This window comes from Mastigoproctus giganteus, chromosome 8, assembly GCF_048544385.1.
Source record: "Mastigoproctus giganteus isolate SK-2022 chromosome 8, ASM4854438v1, whole genome shotgun sequence".
Taxonomy (NCBI): Eukaryota; Metazoa; Arthropoda; class Arachnida; order Uropygi; family Thelyphonidae; genus Mastigoproctus; species Mastigoproctus giganteus.
In genome coordinates, this window is record NC_143582.1 from 225,416,030 (window position 1) to 225,442,468 (window position 26,439).

Sequence of the window (26,439 nt, forward strand, 5' to 3'; positions counted from 1 at the left end):
TCAACCCGCACTGGACCAGCCTGGCAGATTATGGTCCATTTCCCTTAGCATGAATTGTTGAGGAGGCTTCCATCCTGCAGCGGGTTGATAATGGCTGCAATTTACTTTATCTTGGGTATTATATAAATTTGGAGACCTCATTTTAGGAATGTATACCGGCTGGAAAAAGGTGCAGTGAAAAATAGCAAGGTAATTGACAGAAAGAATTATTTCTATAAAATAAGAGACTATAATAAGAAATTGGTAAATGTACAGACTTTTTGACAGGTATAACACAAATTAATTTATGGATCTGATTTAACAGTTTGAAAAATATTTTTGAATTTTAAAGGAATTGTAACTATTTTGAACTTTAAATTAGCAGTTAAATGAATTATGTATGAAAATAATATTGTGACAGAGGGAGATGATTTTTCATTGTATTGATTTTTATCATGGAAACGTATTTTGCCTCTCGTAGGAATAAATGGAGGTATTGTGAAAATATCGTAATGTGAACCCATTAACACATTGGTGGGTGTTTTTTTTTTTTTTTTTTTGTAATTTGTTCCAAGTCCTTGGAAGTTAAATTTCGCTATATTACTAAGCTATTTATCTCTCTAAAAGTTCATATATATATAATGGAACTTGCACTACCCTTTCATCGTTATCAAATGTTCCCGTTATGAGAATCGGTTTTTGAACACCTTTGTGATATTTTTCTAAAGCACATTTCTGGAGGTCACGATCATAAAACAAAAACAATTTGCACTTTCCGGTTTATTGGGCTTTTCTGTTAGTGCATCTAATTATAAATGGATAGTATACTCGATCTTATTGCATTTGTGATAATACCTATAACTGCAATTGTGTGGGTTTTTGCATAGTGAAATGTGTTCCCCTTCACTGACATCTTCAATCATATAAAAAACAAATTTTCAGAAACTTCTCTTCATTCCTGTTTACTTATTACAATGGTGAAGAGAAGGGACCAACAGAAAGTGCAAGTGCTAGCAGCGTTAGGAAACAAAACAAAATTGATTTAGAAACGAAGCTGATTAATTAAGAAGTATGAAGCAGGACAAAGTTTGTCATCTATTACATGGAATTAGGTCTCGCTGCTTCAACAGTGAATACTGTTTTAATGGACAGTGTGTGTATATAAGAACATGTTAAAGGATCAATGCATTAATTATTATTATTAGCCATATGGTGCAGAGAAGCCTGAGGCTTATGCTGCACCAGCCAAAAAAAAAAAAAAAAAAAAAATTCCCGAGGGAGAGAGAGAGAGAGGTAGAAAGGAATCACCAAGAAAGAGAAGAATGATGATATCCAGCTCAGAACCCTGGGTGTGCCAAGCCCATACTCACCAGATGTGAGCCCCTGGGGGAAATTTAAGATCAACAGTGATCACAAAACAGCATTCAGGCGCTATATTGAAGATGGAATAGCTGTTAATAATATGGATGGAAATCAGATTCAGAAGCAGTGCCCCTGAGTCTAATGACCATTCAAGCAAAAGTAACAAGTATTTATAAAAATATTAAGGATAAGTATGGTGAACCGCAACCCAAGTTCGTGGCAAACAACAGGTGGTTTAATAAATTTTCTGTTTATATCACGGCTTGAACCCCGGTCCATTCAAGGAATGCGTGCTATGCACTCTCTCTCCTGACCACTCGGCTATGTCAGACCTAGGTTCAAGCATTGTGCTGGTTTCCACAACGTTAAAGTATGCAGTGAAGTCGCCATTTCCGATTCTGCAGCTGCAGAGAAATTTTGTGATGTGTTGGAAAAAATTGTTGATGCAGCAAATTTTTAACATTGACGAGACTGCTCTGTATTGATAAAAATGCCAGATCAAACATACATTGCCAAAGTGAAAAATACAATGCCAGGTTTCGAGGTGTCAAAAGATAGGTCACGCTCTTGCTTGGGGCTAATGCAGCAGGAGATTACAGATTAAAACCCCTGCTTGTGTACCATCTGGAAATCCTCATGCATTTAAGGGCACAATAAACCCACCCTACCTGTGCATTTCCGATCGAACCAGACAGCATGGATAACAATATCTCTCTGAGGATTGGTTTAAATGCTGCTTCATTCCTGAGATTGAAAAATATTGTAAAGACAACTATGTTCCTTTCAAGATTTTGCTTCTAGTAGATAATGCTCCTGGACATCTTACGCATCTAGATGATTTCAATTCGAACGTGAGAGTCATATTTCTACCGCCAAACACGACTTCACTCATCCAACCTATGGATCAGGGTGTTATTTCGAATTTAAAAGCATACTATTTACGCACAACATATGCTCAGGCATTATCTGATGAGATGAGATAATGCCTGAGACGATGAGAAAAATTTTACGTTAAGAGACTTTTGGAAATCTTATAATATTTACCATGCCATCTTAAACATCTTAAGGCCTGGGCGGAAATTACTAGAAGTTGTTTAAATGGTGCATGGAAGAAAATATGCCCATGGCACGTAAAAGGCTTTGAAGGATTTGAAAAAGACTAATCATATGAAGAGATTACAGATAAGATAATAAAGGTTTCAGAGCTACTTCAGTTGGAGGTTGTTGCCAAAGACTTGGAGGAGTTAATAGAGGAAGAAGAGAAGGAATTATCTAATGAAGAACTTGACTTGCAGGCAGCGATAGTGAAAGAAGAAAATGCTGACAAAGCTCAAGATGAACCAAATGAGGAGCCAAGATGCTTCATCACCAGAGAGACGGCAGTGGCATTTCGTGAAATTGCATCAGCAATGGCAAGATTTGAGAAGATGGATCGTGACAGCAAATGATTCTTAAAATTTAACAGAGGGCTGAATGATATGCTTGCTTGCTACAAAGAAATCTACGATGAAAAGAAAAAAAGCCACTGTCCAGTCGTCCATTAATATGTTCTTTCGTAAGGTTCAGCGGCCGATTCCTAAATCTCCACAGCCCACAACCTTCGCAGTGGTGTACTTATCAGCTGAAGGTGTCGATTTGGGTAACAATGCTCCAGAGGTAAAACTGACCAACATTATACCTATCTCCTCTCTTTTTTTTGTAATTTTATAATTTTGAAATTTTTTTAAATTGCACGCTTTTGTAATTTTTTCTTTTTTTTTTTTTTATGTAAACCCCAAACACGAGCGGTATTAGAACCTATAGTACTAGTACCATGTTTGGGTTCGAGGTTGAGAAGACGAAAGAAGATTTTTGTTGACATTGGACTTGAACTTCTGTAGACTGTAATTTTCAGGAAATACATATGAAGGAAGGTTGTTCCAGAAAATGGCAGTTGAATGAATAAACGAGGAAGATGAAAAGTTGGTTCTGTGAGTTTGAAATTGGACAGTAAATGGATGTTGGCTGCACGTGTTCGGACTGTTTTGAAAGAGAACGGGAATTATAGAAGCCAATTCAGAAGAACAGTGCCTGTGGGAGTATCTGTAGAAAAGGCATGCAGCAGAAACAGCATGAGACAGCGAGTGGAGAGACTGTTAGAGATGAATCATTAATTAACCTAATTGCCCTCTTCTGAATGGAATCAAGAAGCCTGAGAGAGGTTTGGGGGCACCACCCCAGATGTGGGAACAATATTCCATGGCAGGGCAGATTTGCGATTTATACAGAGTGAGCAGCTGTTTGGAAGAAAAGTAACGCCGAGAGCGAAAGAGAAACCCGAGTTTTTTAGATGCAGAGGAAGCAATATTTGTAATGTGCTTGTGCCAAGAGAGATTAGAAGTCAGGGTAATCCCCAAAAGAGATATATCATTTTGCCTAGAAATCTGAGTGTCACTAAAGATAAGCATAGGAGCAGAAGAATCCTTTTTGCGAGATATAAGACAAGGCTGAGTTTTAGAAGGGTTGAAATCAACTAAGTTGTCTTTGCCCCACTGGAGAATTACCTGAAGATCGGCATTTAAGGAATTGGTAGCAGATTTTCGAGAAGTTAAAGCTGATTGAGCAGGGCAAGGTTTCTCAAAATGGAAAGTGGAATGCAATGTGCTATTAATGGCAAAACTATGGATAGGATTTCCAGTCAATGGAAGGTCATTAATATACAAGAGGAAAAGAGTGGGGGAAAGAACTGAACCTTGGGTGACACTAACATTAGTGGAGAAGTTAGAAGACAGAGCCATCTACTATCACCCTCAGTGAGCGATCAGAGAGAAAACTGGATAACCAATTACTAAAAACAGTTGGCAAACCATAAAATGGTAGCTTGTTTAGAAGACCTTTATGCCAAACACGATCGAAGGCCTTTGAGATGTCAAGAGCAACTACTTGTGTTACACTGAACCTTTCCATTGAATTAGTCCATAAATGGGTAACATAAGCCAGAATATCACCAGTGGATCGACACTGATGGAATCCATACTGGCGATCGTTGATCAGACGGAAGGTTTCTAGGTAGTTTAAGAGTTGACGGTTAATTGATTTCTCCATTACTTTAGAAAGAGTAGAAGTAATTGCAATGGGACGATAATTGGATGGGAGGGATTTGTCACCCTTTTTAGGAACTGGCTGGATATGAGCAGAAGGAAAAACACCTTTGGAATAAGAAAGTGAAAAAAAGCGGCAAAGAATAGGAGTAAGTTCAGGAGCACAGGTTTTGAAAACAAGTGGAGAAATACCATGAGGACCTGGAGCTTTCTTAGCATCAAGATTCGTCAAATTCCTTCTGACATCCTTTTGACGGAAGACCACAGGAGGCATTGAATGGAGCGTGTTGGGAATGGTGGGAGGTGTTTTACAAAGATCATTAATACATGAGTTGGAAGAAAAATGGGATGCTAGCAGGTCAGCTTTATCCTTGGCTGAAGTGACAACAGAACCATCTGGTTTGGGCAGAGATGGGCAAAAGTTGCGGCCAATAGCTTTGGCAAGAGACTAGAATGCTAGGCTACCATTAGGGCAAGAAGCAAGTTTTCTACTCTTAGCCTATTCAAACTCTAGTTTGGACTGATTAATAACTGCTTTACAATTGTTGCGAGCTTTGGTGTAGGCAGAAAATGAAACTGAAGAATTAGAAACAAGCCAATTATGGTATGCAACATTCTTCTCTTGAACAGCCTTAGCACATTTATTGGAAAACCAAGATTTAGTAAAGGAAGAGATTTTAAAGTGGAGTGTGGGATAAAGGATTCCATTCCTGCAAGAATAATTTCACTGACAAGATCTGAGCAAACATTGACATCAGAAGTTTTGAAACTTCTGATGAAAAATGAAGACTACGAAAAATCTTTGGCAAAGGATGCAAAGAAAAACAGAAAAGAGTTCTTTACCTATTTAAACTCAAGAAGGAAAGGGATGAATCAGATTGGTCCACTGGATATTGATGGTTCAACAGTTGAGGATCCTGCTCAGGTGGCTAACAATCTAAACGAGTATTTTGCATCTACATTCACACATGAGGAGTTATTCAGGAAGGAGAATGATGTAGGTAAAGTAAACATTGGCAGTGAGCTAGATGATTTTGTATTAACTGAGAGGAAAGTGGAGGAGAGATTGTTGAGGATAAACATAAAAAAGGCACCTGGGGTGGATGGGATCTATCCAGTTATATTAAAGGAGGCAGCAAAGGAAGTAAGCAAACCCCTAGCCATAATTATGAGAGCTTCGTTGGACTCAGGGGAGGTACCCATAGACTGGAGATGTGCAAATGTAACCCCAATTCACAAAGGAGGATCAAAGGCTGACACAAGTAATTATAGACCTGTTAGTTTAACTTCTGTTCCAGGTAACTTAATGGAGGCACTTGTTAAAGAAGCACTATAGGATCATCTAGACAAGAATTCAGTTATAGCTCAGATGCAGCATGGTTTTGTTAAGGGCAAGTCTTGCCTGACCAATTTGATTGGATACTGTGATGTAGTCACAAAAGAACTGGATGCAGGGAATAACTTTGATATTATATATTTGGATCTTAGAAAGGCTTTTGATACTGTTGCACATGGAAGACTGCTGCACAAATTGGAGCAGTGTGGCATTGGAGGCAAATTGCTGCTATGGATATGGGGATGGTTGAGTGGCAGAAGACAGAGTGGTAATCAATGGACACTGCTCAACGTGGACTAATGTTATTAGTGGAGTTCCTCAGGGTTCAGTGTTGGGTCCGTTGTTTTCGGTGTTTATGAATGATATTGATGATGGTATATCAAGTTTAATGTCCAAGTTTGCAGATGATACAAAGGTTGGCAGGTTGTTAAGGACACTACTGACGCTATGCTGCTGCAGCAGGATCTGGAAAGGTTGAACAGATGGGCTGAGAGGTGGCAAATGAAATTTAACATTGACAAATGTAAAGTACTACATATGGGAAACAGTAACCCCAGAGCAACGTATCAACTCTGCGGTACTACACTGACAGTGATAGAGAATGAAAAGGACCTGGGGGTAATTGTGCAGGCAGATATGAAGTTCTCTTAGTAGTGCAGACGAGCTGCAAGAGTAGCTCATGGTGTCTTGTCAATGATATACAGGAATTTTTCTAGCAGGGATAAGGAGGTGATTATTCCCTTGTATAAGGCAATGGTTAGGCCACATCTTGAATACTGTATACAGGTCTGGAGGCCTCATTTCAAGAAGGATGTAGAGCTGCTGGAACGGGTACAGAGAAGGGCAACAAGATTAGTGAATGGAACAAAGGGTTGCTCTTACGAAGAAAGGCTTAAGTTTTGCAAATTACAGAGTCTGGAGACTAGGCACCGGCGAGGTGATCTGATAGAGGTGTATAAGGCTCTGAATGGTTTGAGCATGCTCAGTGCCAATGGGATTCTTCCTCTTGCTCAGAATAATCACCTCAGACGGCATAAATTCAAATTGAGGAAGGACGGATGTCGGATAGATGTGCGGAAATTTGCCTTTGGCCAGCGGGTGGTTGGTTGGTGGAACCGACTTCCATCACTTGTTGTTGAAGTTGATAGCCTAAACAAATTTAAAGCTCAACTGGACAGGTATTTCGAACAAACGGAGGAGTGAAATGGGAGTGGTGTGGTTTTTTTTTTTTTTTTTTTGGCTGATGCTGAATAAGCTTGCTTTCTTGCATCATATGCCTATGCTAATGCTAAACAGTAATCCGACCAAGGAAAATAAGAAAAGAAATCTCGCAGGTCATCCCATTTTGCATTCTTATAATGGCAAACAACACGAGGTTGGGAATAGCCATGAGATAAAGGCTCCATTGGAGAAGAGACAATCACCAAGTCGTGATCTTGGTGATTGTCTCTTCCAAATCACCAAGTGGAAATCAATGGACACTGCTGATCGTGGACTAATGTTATTAGTGGAGTCCCTCAGGGCTGGGTCCATTATTGTTTTCTGTATTTATAAATGATATTGATGATGGTATATCAAGCTTAATGTCCAAGTTTGCAGACGATACAAAGGTTGGCAGGGTTGTCAAGGACACTACTGACACTATGCTGCTGGAACAGGATCTGGAAAGGTTGAGCAGATGGGCTGAGAGGTGGCAAATGAAGTTTAACATTGACAAATGTAAAGTACTACACATGGGAAACAGCAACCCCAGAGCAACGTATCAACTCTGTGGTACTACACTGACAGTGGTAGAGAATGAAAGGGACTTGGGGGTGGTTGTGCAGGCAGATATGAAGTTCTCTGAGCAGTGCAGACGGGCTGCAAGAGTAGCTCATGGAGTATTGTCAATGATATACAGGAATTTTTCCAGCAGGGATAAGGAGGTGATTATTCCCTTGTGTAAGGCAATGGTCAGGCCACACCTAGAGTACCGTATACAGGTCTGGAGGCCTCATTTCAAGAAGGATGTAGAGCTGCTGGAACGAGTACAGAGAAAGGCAACAAGATTAGTGAATGGAACAAAGGGGTGCTCTTACGAAGAAGGGCTTAAGTTTTGCCAATTACAGTGTCTGGAGACTAGGCACCAGCGAGGTGATCTGATAGAGGTGTATAAAGTCTTGAATGGTTTGAGCATGCTCAATGCTGATGGGATTCTTCCTCTAGCTCAGAATAATCACCTGAGAGGGCATAAATTCAAATTGAGGAAGGACAGATGTAGGATAGACGTGCGGAAATTTGCCTTTAGCCAGCGGGTGGTTGGTTGGTGGAACAGACTTCCATCCCTTGTAGTGGAGGTTGATAGCCTAAATAAGTTTTTAAGGCTCAGCTGGACAGGTATTTTGAACGAACAGAGGTGTGAAGTGGAAGTGGGTTTTTTTTTTGTTTTTTTTGTTTTTGGCTGATGCTGCATAAGCTTGCTTTCTTGCATCAAATGCCTCTACTAATGCTAATCTAAAGTGCCTAAAGACCTCTCACTTCGACCATGTACTTAAAAGGGTTGTTTGTGAGAAAAGGATCAGGTGTGTTGGCTGTTTGATTAGGATTGTCCTGTATTCTTGTAGGTAAATGAACAATCTGTGCAAGGTCATTAGATGCTGCAAAAGCTTCAGCATCTCGACCAGCTGGGTCGGTGTGACTAGAAAATGGAAGCCAGCTGGAGTTGTGGACTTTAAAATCACCAAGGAAAGTTGCAAAGAGAGGAAGTCAAAGAGAGTTAGTGTAATTGGGAGAACGGTAGAGACAACAGATGAATTTGACACAGTGAGGTAGAGAGATTTTAAGCCAGAGAAGATCAAAGAGAGGAGATTCCAAATTGCCAAGTCTCTGACAGGGAATATCAGAATGGACATATGCACAAGTACCACCTTTGAGGCAAAAGGAATCATACAGCGAATAATTAACCGAGTAGTTGAATCAACTGATAACTGAGATTCTGTGAGAAAAAGTACATGGGGTTTGGCAGACTGCAAGTGGAAATGGACATTGTTGAGATTATAGTTGAGACCATGTATATTTGTGAAATGAATTAGGAAGTGCTTGGGATGTTTAGATCTTTTCACAGATAAGTTGGCACCTCCTTAGCCCGGTGGGAAGGAGCAGCAGTGCATAGCACACGCTTCTTGATTAGACTGGGGTTTGAGCCCGTCACCACCAAATACGGAAGATGCGGAAAGGTCAGGAAATGACCCATATCCTGGAGCAATATGGCCTTAGTTGCTAATGCTCCTAAAAACCAAATAACAAACAAACAACAAACAGATAAGCTTGCTCTATTAGTTTGACAATTAATAGTAAGAAAAAGTGGGTGGGACATGCTGTATGAAGTAATGAAATTTTTGGATATGGCGTACATGTGGTAAGAATATACCCAGATCCTTGACATAACGTGGCCTCGACAATGCTCCCCGCATACACACTACTCGGACTCCCTCCAGTCACTATCTGGCAGAGTAGAGGTAGCAAGATTATACACTAGCTGATCCGGAAGCTTCCTAGAGAGTTACAAATAGGTTCAGTTAGGTGTACTAACTAGCGGCTGGCCTGCGAACACCGTTTTAGAGCTGTACCCTCGAAATGTAAAGAATATTGGATCTCGCCATGACATTCATCATAACCTCAAAAATCATCAATCATACTGCATGATGGAAGAGATAGGGAAGGGTTGGCAGGAACTTAGCTCTAGAGACTAAACATGGGTTCCACCACTTCAAGCCTCCAATAAGCAAAGTGGTGGTATTGCACTGGTTGAGGAGTCATCTGCCACCTACTGCCTGGTAACATAGAGGGGCGGCATTCCTCCATGTGGTGTGGGTGCCACACCTTGACCCCTGCTTACGTTGGTTCATACCTGGGTGGTCACCCACCATGTACTTAGCATTAGCATTAGCAGAGGCATATGATGCAAGAAAGCAAGCTTATTCAGCATCAGCCAAAAAAAAAAAAAAAAAAAACCCACTCCCATTTCACCCCTCCGTTCGTTCGAAATACCTGTCCAGTTGAGCTTTAAATTTGTTTAGGCTATCAACTTCAACAACAAGTGATGGAAGTCGGTTCCACCAACCAACCACCCGCTGGCCAAAGGCAAATTTCCGCACATCTATCCGACATCCGTCCTTCCTCAATTTGAATTTATGCCCTCTGAGGTGATTATTCTGAGAAAGATGAAGAATCCCATTGGCATTGAGCATGCTCAAACCATTCAAAGCCTTATACACCTCTATCAGATCACCTCGCCGGTGCCTAGTCTCCAAACTCTGTAATTTGCAAAACTTAAGCCTTTCTTCGTAAGAGCAACCCTTTGTTCCATTTACTAATCTTGTTGCCCTTCTCTGTACCCGTTCCAGCAGCTCTACATCCTTCTTGAAATGAGGCCTCCAGACCTGTATACAGTACTCAAGATGTGGCCTTACCATTGCCTTATACAAGGGAATAATCACCTCCTTATCCCTGCTAGAAAAATTCCTGTATATCATTGACAAGACACCATGAGCTACTCTTGCAGCTCGTCTGCACTGCTCAGAGAACTTCATATCTGCCTGCACAATTACCCCCAGGTCCTTTTCATTCTCCACCACTGTCAGTGTAGTACCGCAGAGTTGATACGTTGCTCTGGGGTTACTGTTTCCCATATGCAGCACTTTACATTTGTCGATGTTAAACCTCATTTGCCACCTCTCAGCCCATCTGTTCAACCTTTCCAGATCCTGTTGCAGCAGCATAGCGTCAGTATTGTCCTTAACGACCCTGCCAACCTTTGTATCATCTGCAAACTTGGACATTAAACTTGATATACCATCATCAATATCATTCATAAACACCGAAAACAACAACGGACCCAACACTGAACCCTGAGGAACTCCACTAATAACATTAGTCCACGTTGAGCAGTGTCCATTGATTACCACTCTGTCTTCTGCCACTCAACCATCCCCTTATCCATAGCAGCAATTTGCCTCCAATGCCACACTGCTCCAATTTGTGCAGCAGTCTTCCATGTGCAACAGTATCAAAAGCCTTTCTAAGATCCAAATATATAATATCAAAGTTATTCCCTGCATCCAGTTCTTTTGTGACTACATCACAGTATCCAATCAAATTGGTCAGGCAAGACTTGCCCTTAACAAAACCATGCTGCATCTGAGCTATAACTGAATTCTTGTCTAGATGATCCTATAGTGCTTCTTTAACAAGTGCCTCCATTAATTTACCTGGAACAGAAGTTAAACTAACAGGTCTATAATTACTTGTGTCAGCCTTTGATCCTCCTTTGTGAATTGGGGTTACATTTGCACATCTCCAGTCTATGGGTACCTCCCCTGAGTCCAAAGAAGCTCTCATAATTATGGCTAGGGGTTTGCATACTTCCTTTGCTGCCTCCTTTAATATAACTGGATAGATCCCATCCACCCCAGGTGCCTTTTTTATGTTTATCCTCAACAATCTCTCCTCCACTTTCCTCTCAGTTATTACAAAATCATCCAGCTCACTGCCAAAGTTTACTTTACCTACATCATTCTCCTTCCTGAATAACTCCTCATGCGTGAATGTAGATGCAAAATACTCGTTTAGATTGTTAGCCACCTGAGCAGGATCCTCAACTGTTGAACCATCAATATCCAGTGGACCAATCTGATTCATCCCTTTCCTTTTCGAGTTCAAGTATGTAAAGAACTCTTTTCTGTTTTTCTTTGCATCATTTGCCAAGGATTTTTCATAGTCTGCCTTTGCCTGCCTAATCTCCTTTGTGACTTGGTTACAGACCAACTTATATCTATCATAGGCTTCCATGTCACCCATTAATTTGTATGTATCCCATGCATTTTTCTTCTCTGCCACATGTCTCATTAGTTCATCTGACAACCATTTAGGCCTAAACCTTGAACAATATTTCTTAGTTGGTATGTAAAGCCTGGTAGCCTCCAAGATTAGTTCCTTGAATGCTTCCCATTTTGAGTTTGCTGTTGGTAACATCATCAGTTGGTCCCACTGTATAGAATTTAAATACTGTCTCAGACCATCATAGTCGCCTTTACGAAAACAAAAACCCTTCCCTTTACCTCTGATGGTAGTTATCTCCTTGAGTAAATCCCACTTCAACACACTGTGATCACTGCCACCTAGTGGTTCATTTATCTGCAGGTTCTTAATGCATGAAGAATCCCTACTGATAATCAGATCAAGAGTATTGCTCCCTCTTGTTGCCTCACGAACATGCTGATGTAGAAAACAATCATCTAATAAATCCACAAAAGCCTTGCTAGTGTGCGAGTGACCAACCCACAAATTCCAGTCAATATCTGGGAAATGTAAGGAATATTGGATCTCGCCACGACATTCATCATAACCTCAAAAATCATCAATCATACTGCATGATGGAAGAGATAGGGAAGGGTTGGCAGGAACTTAGCTCTAGAGACTAAACATGGGTTCCACCACTTCAAGCCTCCAATAAGCAAAGTGGTGGTATTGCACTGGTTGAGGAGTCATCTGCCACCTACTGCCTGGTAACATAGAGGGGCGGCATTCCTCCATGTGGTGTGGGCGCCACACCTTGACCCCTGCTTACGTTGGTTCATACCTGGGTGGTCACCCACCATGTACTTGTGCATGGAGGTTATACCCAGGATTACTAACAGTCCCACCATCGTGAAGGTGAAAGCAGAGGATTTGGCTGTCACAGGCTGTGCGGACTTCACCGAAATTGGATCCACTTGACTTGGGTGTCACCTGAATATCAGTTCCATCAGCATTTTAGACTCCCAGGTAGCAAGTACAGTTTGTCTGGCATATCAGAAAGAATGTCTGTGACAACCTCTAGGACGCGTGAGATAAATTTAATAAAACAATAAATAATTCTATTTACATGTTTGTCTAACATTTCTTTTTTGATTCAATCAATTCAGCGAGCACAGTTGAGAGTGCTGCACAAGCATGGGGAAATTCCGACATATGTAGCATTCCGTGGAACGCAACCCTTATGTAAATCAAGGAGTTCTTGTACGTATTATATTGATAGTATTTATTACTTTTAGCTTCCTTTTAAAAGCCCATTAAGATTGCTTAGTTGAGGAGGTTAATTCACCATTTTTTTGTTACTTTAATAACAATTTAATTTTTTAGGTGATGTGAGGTTTGCTGCAGAGCAAGAACCATTACAACAAAGAAGTTCAGATCGTATTTCATGGATATCTCAGTTCCAGCAGAGATGTTGCAGTTTAAAAATATTAAAGCGCCGTCTTCCATGTTTAGTATGGCTGCCTAAGTATAGCCTTAAAGATTTTCAAGGAGATATTTTAGCTGGAATTACTGTTGCTTTGACTGTGATACCACAGGGTCTTGCTTTGGCACAGTTGGCCGGACTTCCCCCACAGGTAATAATTTTATATTTTTTTGTAAATATTTTCTGGGTGTTTTAAATATATATCATGCTTATCAGATTTTATCAACTGCAGTGAATAACCTCTGTTCCTGTGAAGACAATTTACTTTTCTGTTTATAAAAAAATGTTGGGTAGAGATTTTGTCTCAAAAATGAAAGAGTTTTTAAAAATAACAGCTTAACACTTTCACACTGGTGGGTCACCAAATGATACAATGCATCTTTTTGCCAGCTTTAATCAGTGTCAAAATGTTTTTATCATACAGTCACTGCATTATGGTATTTTGTGCATTAAAAACAACAGGGCTTATTGAGAAAAATAGGGATAGGGGCAGGGCACTGAAAAAAGTATTCAGTCTGATAAGTAAAATACTAAAAAAAAAGTTAGAAACCCAATAAAATTGCTACCACAGGTAAATTTGAAATAAATAAATATTACAGTAAATGTAGCACTTTACCTTGGCAAGATACCTTGTATTGGTTGGTGACTATGTACGCTTACGTGTATAGCTTAATTAATATATGCATAATACAGCAGACTCTCGATTTACCGGGATCAGATTAACCGGGACACTTCAAGACTCCAAATTTAAAAAAAAAAATTCAACCAGAAATCATAAAATTCAAATAATAACTAGAATAGGTATAAACAAATATTTTGTAAGTCGTAAATAAGCAACACGAAGCGGCGTTGTAAGTTGTCATTGGGAGATTAATGTACCTATTATTTAAAAATAAATAAATAAAAAAAAAAATAAGAGAACAAATGTTTAGTTTGTTTTAGTGTGTTGCGTCAATTGCTATGTTTCATTGCACTGCAAAAAGAGATTGTTTGTCACAGAAGTCAAAATTTATTTATTTTTTTGTTGTTTCGAAATTGCAAAAATGATGGATAAATGCAAAAGAGTTGTGCCTTCAATTAAACAAACTTGAAATTATTCAAAAGTTTGAAAAGGTGCATCTGCTGAATCTTTAATGAACCATTATAATGTTGGGACCAAACCATATGTGACATCGTAAAAAATAAAATTTAAAATGGACATAAAAAATAAAAGGAAGCATCGTTTTGGGCACGGGAGTAGTGCGTGGTAAGTTAGTTTTTTTTTATCTGTCGCCATATTTTTTGCATGGGTTTTGAACACTTTTTTATAAGTAAGTTCCCGACTTACATAACTTCGGACTTACGTTAATTTTTTTGCTTAATTTTTTTTTATTTTTTAGGATTGTAAAATTTAAAACAGTAAAAAAATAATAAGGAATCAGTAACGATGATCACGGCACACAGAAATTGCACAAGTGAGATGCAGAGTAAGAATCTTAAAAATAGGAATAAAGAGAAGATTCTTAAAATTTGTTTTTTTTTTTTTTTATATTACTGAAAATTTCAGTGAAGAGGACACACATTTCACCATAATAACTTAAACTCACAGAATTCCAGCTATCGATATTATCGCAAATGCAATAAGATAGTTTACTACCCATTTATAATGAATTGCAATAACAGAAAAGCCCCCCCCCCCAATCCTGTGAAATTCTTTACAGAAAATTTAATTTTGACCATTATCATGGTGCCGACTAAGAGAATAAGTGACAGCAGTACTAGTTAATTTACCAAGAAAACGAAAGCGATAGAATTGGATTAGAAAACTAAAATAATAAGGATGTATGAAAATGGTAAAACATTAACAAGTATCGCACAGAATTCAGATTTGTCAGCATCAACTGTAAACACAATAAAGGACGAAGACAGAATACAAGAAGGGATTGGCACCAATGAAGTCAACTATAATAACCAAGGCTACTAAATACATATCAGTTTTTACAGTGTAATAACGTATTTTTTCTTCCTTTTTTTCTTTTCTTATGTGCCACTCAGGCCACTTCATCGCTGTCCCCAGATAGTTTTTAATTGAACTAATTAAAAATATATAACTGAAAAATATATAAATAATTAATTGAAAACTAATTAATAGAAAAATATATAACTATTTTTTTTCATGCTTCTGAAGATATGTGGTTTTTGTAATTTTGGTATTTTTTTTTTTTTTTTTGGTAGTTGTTGGCGCATCGGCTTCTGTGGCCATAATGCACCTCTCAAAGTTTTTGCAGTACTCTGATCCAAGCCCAAGGTGCGATTCGAACCCACGACCTTTGGGTTGCTAGGCAGGTACTTTACCCACCCAGCTAGCCCGGTCGGCCTAATTTTGGTATATATATATATATCATGGATATAGTAGAAATATTTTATTAGTCTTCCCCGAGTTACGTAAAACTCGACTTACATAAGAAGTCCTGCAACGTATTTCTTACGTATGTTGGGGACTTGCTGTATTTTTGAATTAACCGGGAAAGGAAATCGATTATCCAGGATTCTTTTTTATCATCTATCCTGGAAAATCGAGAGTCTACTGTATATGCATACTAATTAATTTATGTCCACTGATCCTTTTTTTTTTTTTTTTTTTTTTGATTGTAAAATTTAAAACAGTAAAAAAAGATAAGCAATCAATAACGACGAACAAATTGCACAAGTCAGATATGAAGTAACAAGTTTAAAGCTTAAAAAAATAGGAATGAAGAGAAAATTCTGAAAATGTATTTAAGTTTTTTATATTATTGAAGATTTCATGGAAGATGAAACACATTTCCACAGAATTCCAGCTATCGGTATTATTGCAAATCCAATAAGATTGAATTTACTACCCATTTATAATAGATTGCACTAACAGAAAAGCCCAATAAACCAGGAACTGCAAATTGTTTTATGGTGGTGATATCCAGAAATGTGCTTCTCTGCTCACACTATCATGCCTCACGAAATTTCTGTTCAAACAGAAAAATGTGAGCCCCTGAAAACATGAGTTGGCTTATAATATCACCTGTTATCTTGTGAATACAGGAATGACAACAGTGTGTGTCTCTGACCAATACAACTACAGTAAATGGGAAATATAGCTCTCACACATTTGACATTTTTTAAGCTTCTTAAACTTGTATTCACCTGGTGTTACTCGCGGATGAAATTGTGCATGAGCCAACACAAAAATTGTGTTATACTTGTATTGTTCCCTAATATGCATAAGCTTGCTTTCTTGCATCATATGCTTCTACTAATGCTAAAAGTGATTATATAAACTAACACTCCTCATGTAGGTAACTATCTAATTGACCTTGAATTGAATTTCTTCACACTCTCACACTCTCAGCCTCAACTACCTGTGAAGGCAACTTGTTCCAGAAATCAGTAACTCACTGGTAAAAGAAAACTTCCTACAATCTAGTCTAAACTTTTTCCCCTTTAATTTAAATTTATGCTCCCTCAGGTTCGTAATCTGAGCAAGAGGAAGAATTCCATCCACATTGAGCCTTCTCAAACCATTCAAGGCCTTATAGACATCAGTCAGATCACCTCACAGGTGCCTAGATCTCTAGACACTGCTATTTGCAGAACTTACGCCTTTCTTGGGAGCACCCATTTGTTCCTCTCACTAAACTTGTTACTCTTCTTTGTACTCGTTCTAGTAACTCTGTATCCTTGCTAAGATGAGACCTCCAGACCTGTACATAGTACTGAAGGTGTGGTCTGACCATTTCTAGCAAAATTCCTGTATATCATTGACAAGACTCCACATGACTTGCTCTGCTTTAGTTTGGGATCCCAAAAACAATGATACTTGACTTGTGTTAAAGTGTTAATAATATACAAGTTATGAAATCCGAAACTTGCCATTATGGTTGGACAGTTTTTATTTCCTGCTGATGGTGGCCTTTTTTGTAAAATGGCCACCATCAGCAGGCCTTTTAATGTAACTCTTTAAAAGAAAAGTTTCAAGAGTCACATAGAAAAGAGGTAAACAGTAGATGAAATGGTTTTTGGTGAAAGCAAGATTAATAAATTAGGTAGGGCAGATGCACCTAAAAGTGCAAAGCAGCATTAAAGGATGCAAGAGTATATGTAATTTGTATTAATATTAAATTAAATTGAGTAAGTATAAATGGATGTGAAAAAAGTTACACAAGGTGCCAGTAACTATAAGGGTGAGGAAAGTAGAAAAAGAAGAGTAGTAGATTAGTGAAAGATGAAAGAATGTTAATATCCTAGAGGTTATGATGAATTAAGTAAATTATGTGCTGAATTGCCAAGCCAATATAAAGTGGGGGAACTGTAAAGTAAAATTAGTACAAAATATTAATAAAATGCAAATAAAAATAAAATGGAAAGGGTATAGCTGTCATCAGATATATGGGGGGGAGCAATTTTAGTAAAAGATCTAATAATGCAAAAATGCTTGATCTGATGTCAGCAGAGATAAATATTGATACATGATCAGGTATTACATCAGGGAACTACACCTGACCGTGTATCAGGAACTGCATTTCAATACTTGTCCATAATAGTAGAAGAAATGTGAAAGGCCAAAAAGGAATGAAATGAAATTAGCACTTTTTAATACTGTATGGACAAGGTAGTCCCAATGCAGTGTAATATATTTAGGTAAAAATTAATTTAGTTAAAAATAAGTATTGAGTTGGGATAAAAACGTTAATATCAATATGTTTAAAATAGTTAATATCAATATGTTTAATATAAGCATCGAGTTGGGATAAAAAATTTTAATATCAATATGTAAATATGTGGAATTTAGTGTAGGATTTCATTTTGTATAGATAAGAAATCAGTGTATTTTAAAAATAAATTTGGAACAAGCAAATGGTATGAGGATGTGGAAGGGAAAAGGAGTATTTTAAATAAATAAAGATGAAAAATAGCAATAGAAGTAGGATAGTAGGAATGTTCGTTTCACCCTCGTATTGCACTAATAATTTAACGAACAGGAAGAAATTTAGAATGAGACAGCAGAAAGATAAAAAAAAAAGCATAGAGAAAGTTATTAAATAACACTAAGCTTGTTGAGGTTGTGAAGCCCAACCTTGTAGTAAGGGCTCTGGCATTTGTATGCATTAGTATAAAAGGGAGCTAATACCAAATGCTTGTGTTGAAAGGAAAAATATATGTTGAGACATGCCGAGAACTAAATCTAAAACGAAACTGAAAGTATGATAAGACAGTGAAGGTGTAAGAATTATACTACCATTAAATATTGACAAAAGTTAAATTATAATAAAGTAAATAAATAAATAATTGAGCATTCATTAGAGGTAGCGACTCACAATTCCTCCATATGAAGCCGAAATATATTTTAAATTAAAATATCACCCTTTTTGGTGACATTTCACGTCTTTTGGAACTGGTACCTCTCGGGGGGGGGGGGGGGGTACCGCTAAATTAATATGTAATTGGAATTATTCTAAATTTTATATACATCATGTTAATTGGATTTAAAGTTCAAAATTATATAGGGGTTTCTGGGCTATTATTTATGTCTAACTTTTATTCTTTTCCATTTATTTGGTTATTTTTATGTTAATTTTCGCTCTACAGTTTTTGCCATACTACTGGCTTATGTTTTATTTTATTTAATTTTAAAAATATATATATATATATATATATATATATATAAGAATAGTCTATAGATGTTTTTATTTAGTGTTCCTTAACTGGAAAAAAAAAAAAAGAATTATTAATGTATTTTTTTTTCATGTAAGTATGGACTCTATACAGCTTTTATGGGCTGTTTCATGTATGTTATATTTGGAAGCTGCAAGGATCTGACAGTTGGTCCAACTGCCATCATGTCCCTTCTGACTGGAGAACATGTGTCAGAAGGTGGAATTACATATGTTATTTTAATGACGTTCCTTACAGGATGTATACAGCTTATTATGGGATTTCTAAATTTAGGTAAGTACTTTATTTTTTACCATATCAGTAATTTCAAAATTTTATTGAATTCCATTGAATTCTGGAATGTAAATACATTCCAGAATTCAATGCTCACAGCTTCATATATGCAATGTAACGTATGTATGGAGTGTATGCTTGGGATATATAAAATCTGGTTTTAAAAATTCCAGAAACACTGTTTAATTTAATTTTTTATCATATTTTAATCTTTAACTATACTGGATGAAAGGATATTTCTGGTGAAAAGAAAGTGCTCAATTTATCAGCATTGTCATCATCATCAGCCATTTTCAATCCACTGCAGGATGAAGGCCTCTCCAGCAACTTTCCAGTTCCTTCTGTTTTGAGCACTGGCCATCCATTTACTAATCAAAAACTCATGAATTTCATCTATCCATCTCCGCCTTTGTCTTCCAGGTTTTCTTCTAGCTCCTCTTGGGTACCATTCTGTTATTTTCTTAGTCCATCTGTCATCATGTCTTCGAGCTATGTGTCCTGCAGTAAATGTAGCACTTTTACTGCAGGACACATAGCTCAAGACCATTTTAGTTCTTTAGTTTTGATAAGAATGTCCTTTACTTGAGTTTGCTGCCTAATCCATGTGTTTCTCTTCTTATCTAACAGTCTGATTCCCAATATAATTAGTTCCATTCTTCGCTGTGTAGTTCTTAGCTTCTCTTCCATTCTTTTGGTGAGTGCCCAAGTTTCACTTCCATAAGTCATGGTGGGGAGTATTCATTGATTCATTACTTTACGTTTCAGACAAACTGGGATATTGCTCTTCAGTATGTGACTATATTTCCTGAATGCTATCCATCCAAAATTTATTCTTCTCTTGACTTCCAGCCATTTATCATTATTACAGCTAATAACTTGTCCCAGATAAGTATATGACTCCACCTTTTCAATTACTGCTCCTTCAATCATTATTTCCCTTTCCGTGGCATACTTGTTCATCATTACTTTTGTTTTAGCCATATTCATCTTTAGTCCAAAATCCTTACTAACTGTGCATGACTGATTAAGATTTTCCTCTAATTCTTTTTGATCGTGGCTTATGACCACAATGTCATCTGCAAATCGTAAATGGTTTAGGTACTCTCCGTTCACATTGACTCCTTTCTGCGACCAGTCTAATCTTCTGAAAGCTTCCTCAAGGGCAGCAGTAAACAGCTTCGGAGATATTGTGTCTCCTTGTCGAACTCCTTTCTCGATTTTAAATTTGCTACTCTCTTTGTCTAGTCTAATAAAGGATGTAGCACTCTCATATATTTTCTTCAAAATCATAATATATGGAGTATCTATGCCTTGTCTTTCCAGTGCCCGAAACATTGCCTTATGCTGTATGGAGTCAAATGCCTTTTCATAATCCACAAATGCCAGGCATAATGGTGTTTTATATTCATTTGCTTTCTCCATTAGCTGTGATATTACGTAAAGGTGATCCATAGTTGAGAATCCTGTCCTAAAGCCAGCTTGCTCTTTCGGTTGATTCTCATTAAGTATTCTTTCTAATCTGTTAGTAATGACCCTTGTGAACAACTTGTAGATATGGGATAACAAGCTAATTGGTCTATAATTTCCAATTTCTGATTTATCTCCTTTCTTATGCAGCAAAACTATGATTGCATTATTCCACTGCTTAGGCATCACACCTTTTCTAATGCACTTTGTGAAGAGCCTTGCCAGTTTTTGTTATGTCTCTTCCTCCCAATTTTAACAACTCTACAGTAACTTCATCTTCCCCCGGGGCTTTCTGATTCTTCATTTTCTTCAATGCATGTTCTACCTCATCAGGAAGAATATTGGGTATGTCGTATGTGTTGCTACTTTGCAATCCATCTTCCCCACTGCTGGTATCATTCCCTCGCTCCTTGTGTAATTCTCTATAGTAGTCTTCTGTTATTTGAATTATGCCTTCTCTGTTGTTTATAAGTACACCATCGCTATTTTTCAGTTTCAGTATCATTTGTCTTTCTGTATTACTGCTCATGGCTGCTGATTTAAATCCTTTGTTTTCCTTTAATGCTTGTTCTACTTTTCTTGTGTTAAATCTTCTTATGTCCTCTCTGAGTCTCTTTCTAATGGCTTTGCATAACTCAGTATACTCAATTTTCTCCCTGTCAGTGTTTTTCTTGCTCTTCATTTGTCGTCTTTGGTTCATCATGACAAGTGTTTCTTGACTAATTTTTTCTTCTTTGGATTTCTGTTTCCCTATAGGTTTCTTGGGCTTTAGAAACTCACTCACTTTCAGAAAGTTGTAATATTCCTCGTCGATATCTTGGTCCTGAGCAGTCTGCAGAAGCTCAAACTTGTTCTTAAGTTCCAGTACATACTGCTTTTTCTCCTCCTCTGTTATTTCAAAGACCTTTGTATTATTTACTCGAGTCAGTTTTTTCCTTTCCTTTCCTACATCTATATCGTGTACATCTTACCATTCTGTGATCACTTCCAACATTTACCTTATTCAGGACGGTAACATCATTAACAATATATCTTCTGTTAGTGATGATGAAGTCGTTTTCATTAGTTGTTAATCCATTTGGACTCTTCCATGTCCACTTTCTGTTCACCCTTTTCTTGAAAAAAGTGTTCATTACTGACATTCCTTGAGATTCTGCAAATTCCACAAGTCTTTCACCTCTTTTATTTCTTTCACCAATTCCAAAATTTCCTATAGTTCCTCTTTCTGCGCTGTTTTGTCTTTTTCCAACCTTAGCATTGAAGTCCCCCATAATAATAGTGTAGTGGGTTTTCTGCTCATCTAGAAGACTCAATTTGAGTGTACATTTCTTCAACCTCTTCATCATCATGGCTCGATGTTGGTGCATAAATCCTTATAATCTTTAGCTTGTACCTCTTAGAAATCTTGAGTATTAGTCTTGACACCCTTGGTGATGTACTTTTGAATTCCAAAATGTTGTTTTTAAAATCTTTATGGACCAGAAACCCATTGTAATCACTGCAAAGTAAACAAATAAGTAAAAGAAATTGTTCTTTCTTAAATTCTATGAAATTAAACTAATTAGTGATAGTGTTGGGTATAATTAAATTATTTCCATAATGAATGATTCCTGATCAAGAGATTTCAGTAATCAAAATGTTGAATTAGTAGATACTAACTACTGATAATTCAGCTATATCACTTGAATAATATAATTAAATGATATTTGATGATACATGAAATAATATATTCTGTATGATATTCAAATGATATAGTTCAAACGTTTTGTCATAATGGAATGATTTTTGAATATAGTTAGGGAAGGACATTATGAATAACCTTAATGTTTTCCATTAAGGTTATTGTTATATTAAAACCACTCTTGTATCATGTGAAAAATAATAATATAATTTATTAGGCTCTTCGTCTACATTAATGTATTATTAGCATATAGTAATGTAGACGAACAGCCTAATAAACTACAACTACTCCCCAGCTAACATAATACTTGACATACGGAAATTCAACTTGACGTAAGTTTTTTCCAGCTGGTGCAAACTTAAAAAAATCATGGAGATGTATTTTGCATCCCGTAGGAATAATGGCATCACAAAAATATCATAATGTGAACCCAATAACACTGTTTTTTGGTAATTCATTCCAAGACCTTGGAAGTTAATTTTTGCTATATAACTAAGCTCTTTCTCTCTCTAACTAAGTGCACTCTCCATTATAAGAATCAATTTTGAATGCCTTTGTGATATTTTTCTAAAACACATTTCTGGAGGTCACTACCATAAAACAGTTGCACTTTTCAGTTTATTGGGTTTTTCTGTTAACGCAATCTGTTATAAACAGGTAGTAAACTCGATCTTATTGCATTTGCGATAATACTGATAACTGGAATTCTGTGGGTTTTTACATTGTCGTATTATGGTGAAATGAGTTCCCCTTCACTGAAATCTTCAATCATATTAAAAACATAAATAAATTTTCAGAATCTTCTCTTCATTCTTATTTGCTTATTACAATGGTGAAGGGAAAGGGACGAATGGAAAGTGCTGGCAGTGCTAAGAAACAAAACAGAATTGATTTAGAAATGAAAATGATTAAGAATTACGAAGCAGGACAAAGTTTGTCTTCTTTTGCACAAAATTAGGTCTCACTGCTTCAACAGTGAATATTATTTTAAGGGACAGTACACATATAAAAGAACATGTTAAAGGATCAACGCATTTAAGATCAACAGTGTTCAAGTGCTATATCAAAGATGGAAAATTTATTAATAATATGGATCAAAAATCAGATTCAGCAAGTGCCCCTGGGTCTAATGGCCATTCAAACAAAAGAAAGAAGTATTTATGAAGATATTAAGGATAAGTATGGCGAACTCCAAGCCACTTTCGTGGCAAGCAATGTGTGGTTTAACAGGTTCAAGCATCGCGCTGGTTTCCAAAACATTACAGTATGCAGTGAAGTCACCAGTTCCGATTCTGCAGCTGCAGAGAAATTTTGTGATGTGTTAGAAAAAAACCAGTGTTTAAATCTCCACAGCCTTCAACTTCCCCAGCAGCTTACTTATAAGCTGGAGAATTAATTGTGACAACGACACTCGAAAGGTAAAACTTGCTGATGTTATGTCTGTCTCCTCTCTTTTTGTAATTTTATAATTTTGAAATTTTTGTTTTGTATACTTTAATTTTTCCTGCGCATGAGATAAAAAAAAAAATGTAATAAATAATTCTATTTACATGTTCATTGAACATTTCTTTTTTGTTTCAATCAAATTTGTGAGTACTGCTTAAGCATTAAGGGAAATTCCAACTTACGTAGAGTTCTGTGTAATGCAACCCTTACGTAAGTTGACTGTGTTAGAGTTACCATGAGCAGAAACAGGTGCATGAATACTAATGCTAGGAGTATAGTTAAGAAACTTAATGAATTTGAAGTATTGGCTAGGTCATGAAATGTGGATGTTGTGGGGCTATTGGAGACATAGTGCCATCCAGATATAAGAGATGTGGAATTTGAATATGGTAAGTGCAGTCCTTGTAGAAAGGTCAAGGTCAAAGTGTATTTGTTTTAATTGCGGTCTCCAGGATTTCCCTTATATACCGCTGTAGCATCTGAAAAGGCAAAAAGCCAAGGCCGGCAAGTGTGTGTATATAGGTGTGTAAGTATGTGTGGTGTTATGTTGAGTTTCAGCTCCTGGTGACTTCGCAGCCAGGGGACACCTGATCCCCTCCCCCTGACTCTCAGCCTTGGCCACGAGGAGGCACGCCAGGGATAACTTTCTACCAGAGACTCTTACTGGGGCTATCACACAGCAGAAAGCACATTTTTTCATTTTTATTAACAAGTGGTCCCTCGCAGAAAGAACAGAAAAGATGGGAATATGGGAGGCCTGGAATTATGCTTCTGGTTAAGAAGTACTTAGAAATTAAGGCAGAGCACCCAGTAGACATGGATGGCCACTGCAATGTGGAGTCAGTTTGGTTTGACATAAAGCACTTGGAAAACAAAAATGGGAATAGGAAGTTATAGGCCAAATGACTGTGAAGAGTATAACAAACAACTATACAGACAGTGAGCCAGTAAATTAAGGGCACAAAGGGTGATATTGTTGTACACGTTTGCACTAATGATATTAAGAGTAGAAGACTGGCAGAATTACTTAACAAATACAGGTCACTGTTGAAAAAAAGCCGTGAATTAGGATTGAATTTGAAAGTGTCTGCAATTCTGCCCAGACACGATAGGAGGGAGTATATGATGAGAGCCCTGTTGATCAATTTGGTCCTGGAAAGATTGTGCAAGGCTCAAGGGGTAGAATTTTTTTCAGCCTGGTCTGTACTTGTTAACAGGAGAGACTGCTTCTACAGGGATGGGATACACTTAAATAGAAAGGGTGCAAGAATATTTGCTGATGCTATTGAGGCAGTGTTAGGTGGGTTGGAAAACTGCTAGATTGGAGGGACAAGGACTAATAGATTAACAGTAGCCACTGGCAGAGGTGAAAGCGATTCTTGCACTGCTTCTATTGGAATGAGCAGCAATGGAATGAGCCTGGAAACTAAGATTCAGGATATTTCAGAGACTGCTGGGAGTCATTGGGTACACGTAAACACTTGGGTTGTGTTAGGGTAGCTAAGAAAAAGAACAGGTGCATGCATACTTGCGTGTACACCAATGCTAGGAGTTTGGTAAATAAATTTGATGAATTTGAGGTATTGCTCAAAGCATCAAAGGCGGATATTGTTGGGATATCAGAGACGTGGTGTTACACAGATATAAGTAATGCAGAACTGGAACTTGGGGAGTACAACGTCTACAGAAAGGATAGACAGGATAGGAAGGGAGGAAGGGTTTTGCTATTAGTTAAGAAACACATAAAATCCAAGGAAGTGAAGCCAGTCGACATCGCTGGACAGTGCAGTGTCGAGTCAGTTTGGTGTGACATAAGCATTGGGAGATCAAAATTGAGAGTAGGAGTGTGCCTAATGACTCTGATGAGTATAATAAGAAACTGTACAGGGAAATAGTGGCCAGTAAATCAGAGTCTTATAATGGGGGATTTTAATTTCCCAGATATTGACTGGAATTTGTGGGTTGGTCACTCATACATTAGCAAGGCTTTTGTGGATTTATTGGATGATTGTTTTCTAAATCAGCATGTTAGGGAGGCAACTAAAGGGGTAATACTCTTGATTTGATTATCAGTAGTGATTCTTCATGCATTAAGAACCTGCAGATACAGGAACCACTAGGTGGCAGTGATCAAAGTGTGCTGAAGTGGGATTTACTCAATGAGGTAACTACCATCAGGGGTAAAGGGAAGGGTTATTGCTTTCGTAAAGGCGACTACGGTGGTCTGAGACAGTATTTAAATTCTATACAGTGGGACCAACTGATGATGTTACCAACAGCAAACTCAAAATGGGAAGCATTCAAAGAACTTATCTGGAAGCTACTAGGCTTTACATACCAACTAAGAAATATTGTGCAAGGTTCAGGCCTAAATGTATGTCAGATGAACTAATGAGACATATGGCAGAGAAGAAAAATGCATGGGATACATTTAGAGTAACATGTGACACAGAAGCCTATGATAGATATAAGTTGATCTGTAACCAAGTTACAAAGGAGGTTAGGCAGGCGAAGGCAGATTACGAGAAATCTTTGCCAAGGGATGCAAAGAAAAACAGCAAGGAGTTCTTTACTTATGTAAACTCTAGAAGGAAGGGGATGAATCAGATTGGTCCACTTGATATCGATGGTTCAATTGTTCATGATCCTGCTCAGGTAGCTAACAAACTAAATGAATATTTTGCATCTACATTCACACATGAGGAGTTATTCAGAAAGGGAAATGCCATAGATGAAGTAAACACTGGCAGTGAGCTAGATGATCTTGTAATAATTGAGAGTAAAGTGGAAGAGAAATTGTTGAAGATAAATACAAGAAAGGCACCTGGGGTGGATGGGATCTATCCAGTTATATTAAAGGAGGCAG

The 26,439-nt window shown here is 37.6% G+C and overlaps 1 protein-coding gene across 1 annotated transcript in view; it reads left to right on the forward strand.

Annotated features, from left to right (window-relative positions):
* Positions 1-26,439, forward strand: part of LOC150082376 (sodium-independent sulfate anion transporter-like) — a 183,716-nt gene that overhangs the window by 9,777 nt on the left and 147,500 nt on the right. Inside the window, exons 2-3 of the mRNA XM_090380497.1 lie at positions 12,919-13,169; positions 18,784-18,979. Of these exons, the coding sequence (XP_090236623.1) occupies positions 12,919-13,169; positions 18,784-18,979 (447 nt within the window). The remainder of the gene's footprint in view (positions 1-12,918; positions 13,170-18,783; positions 18,980-26,439) is intronic.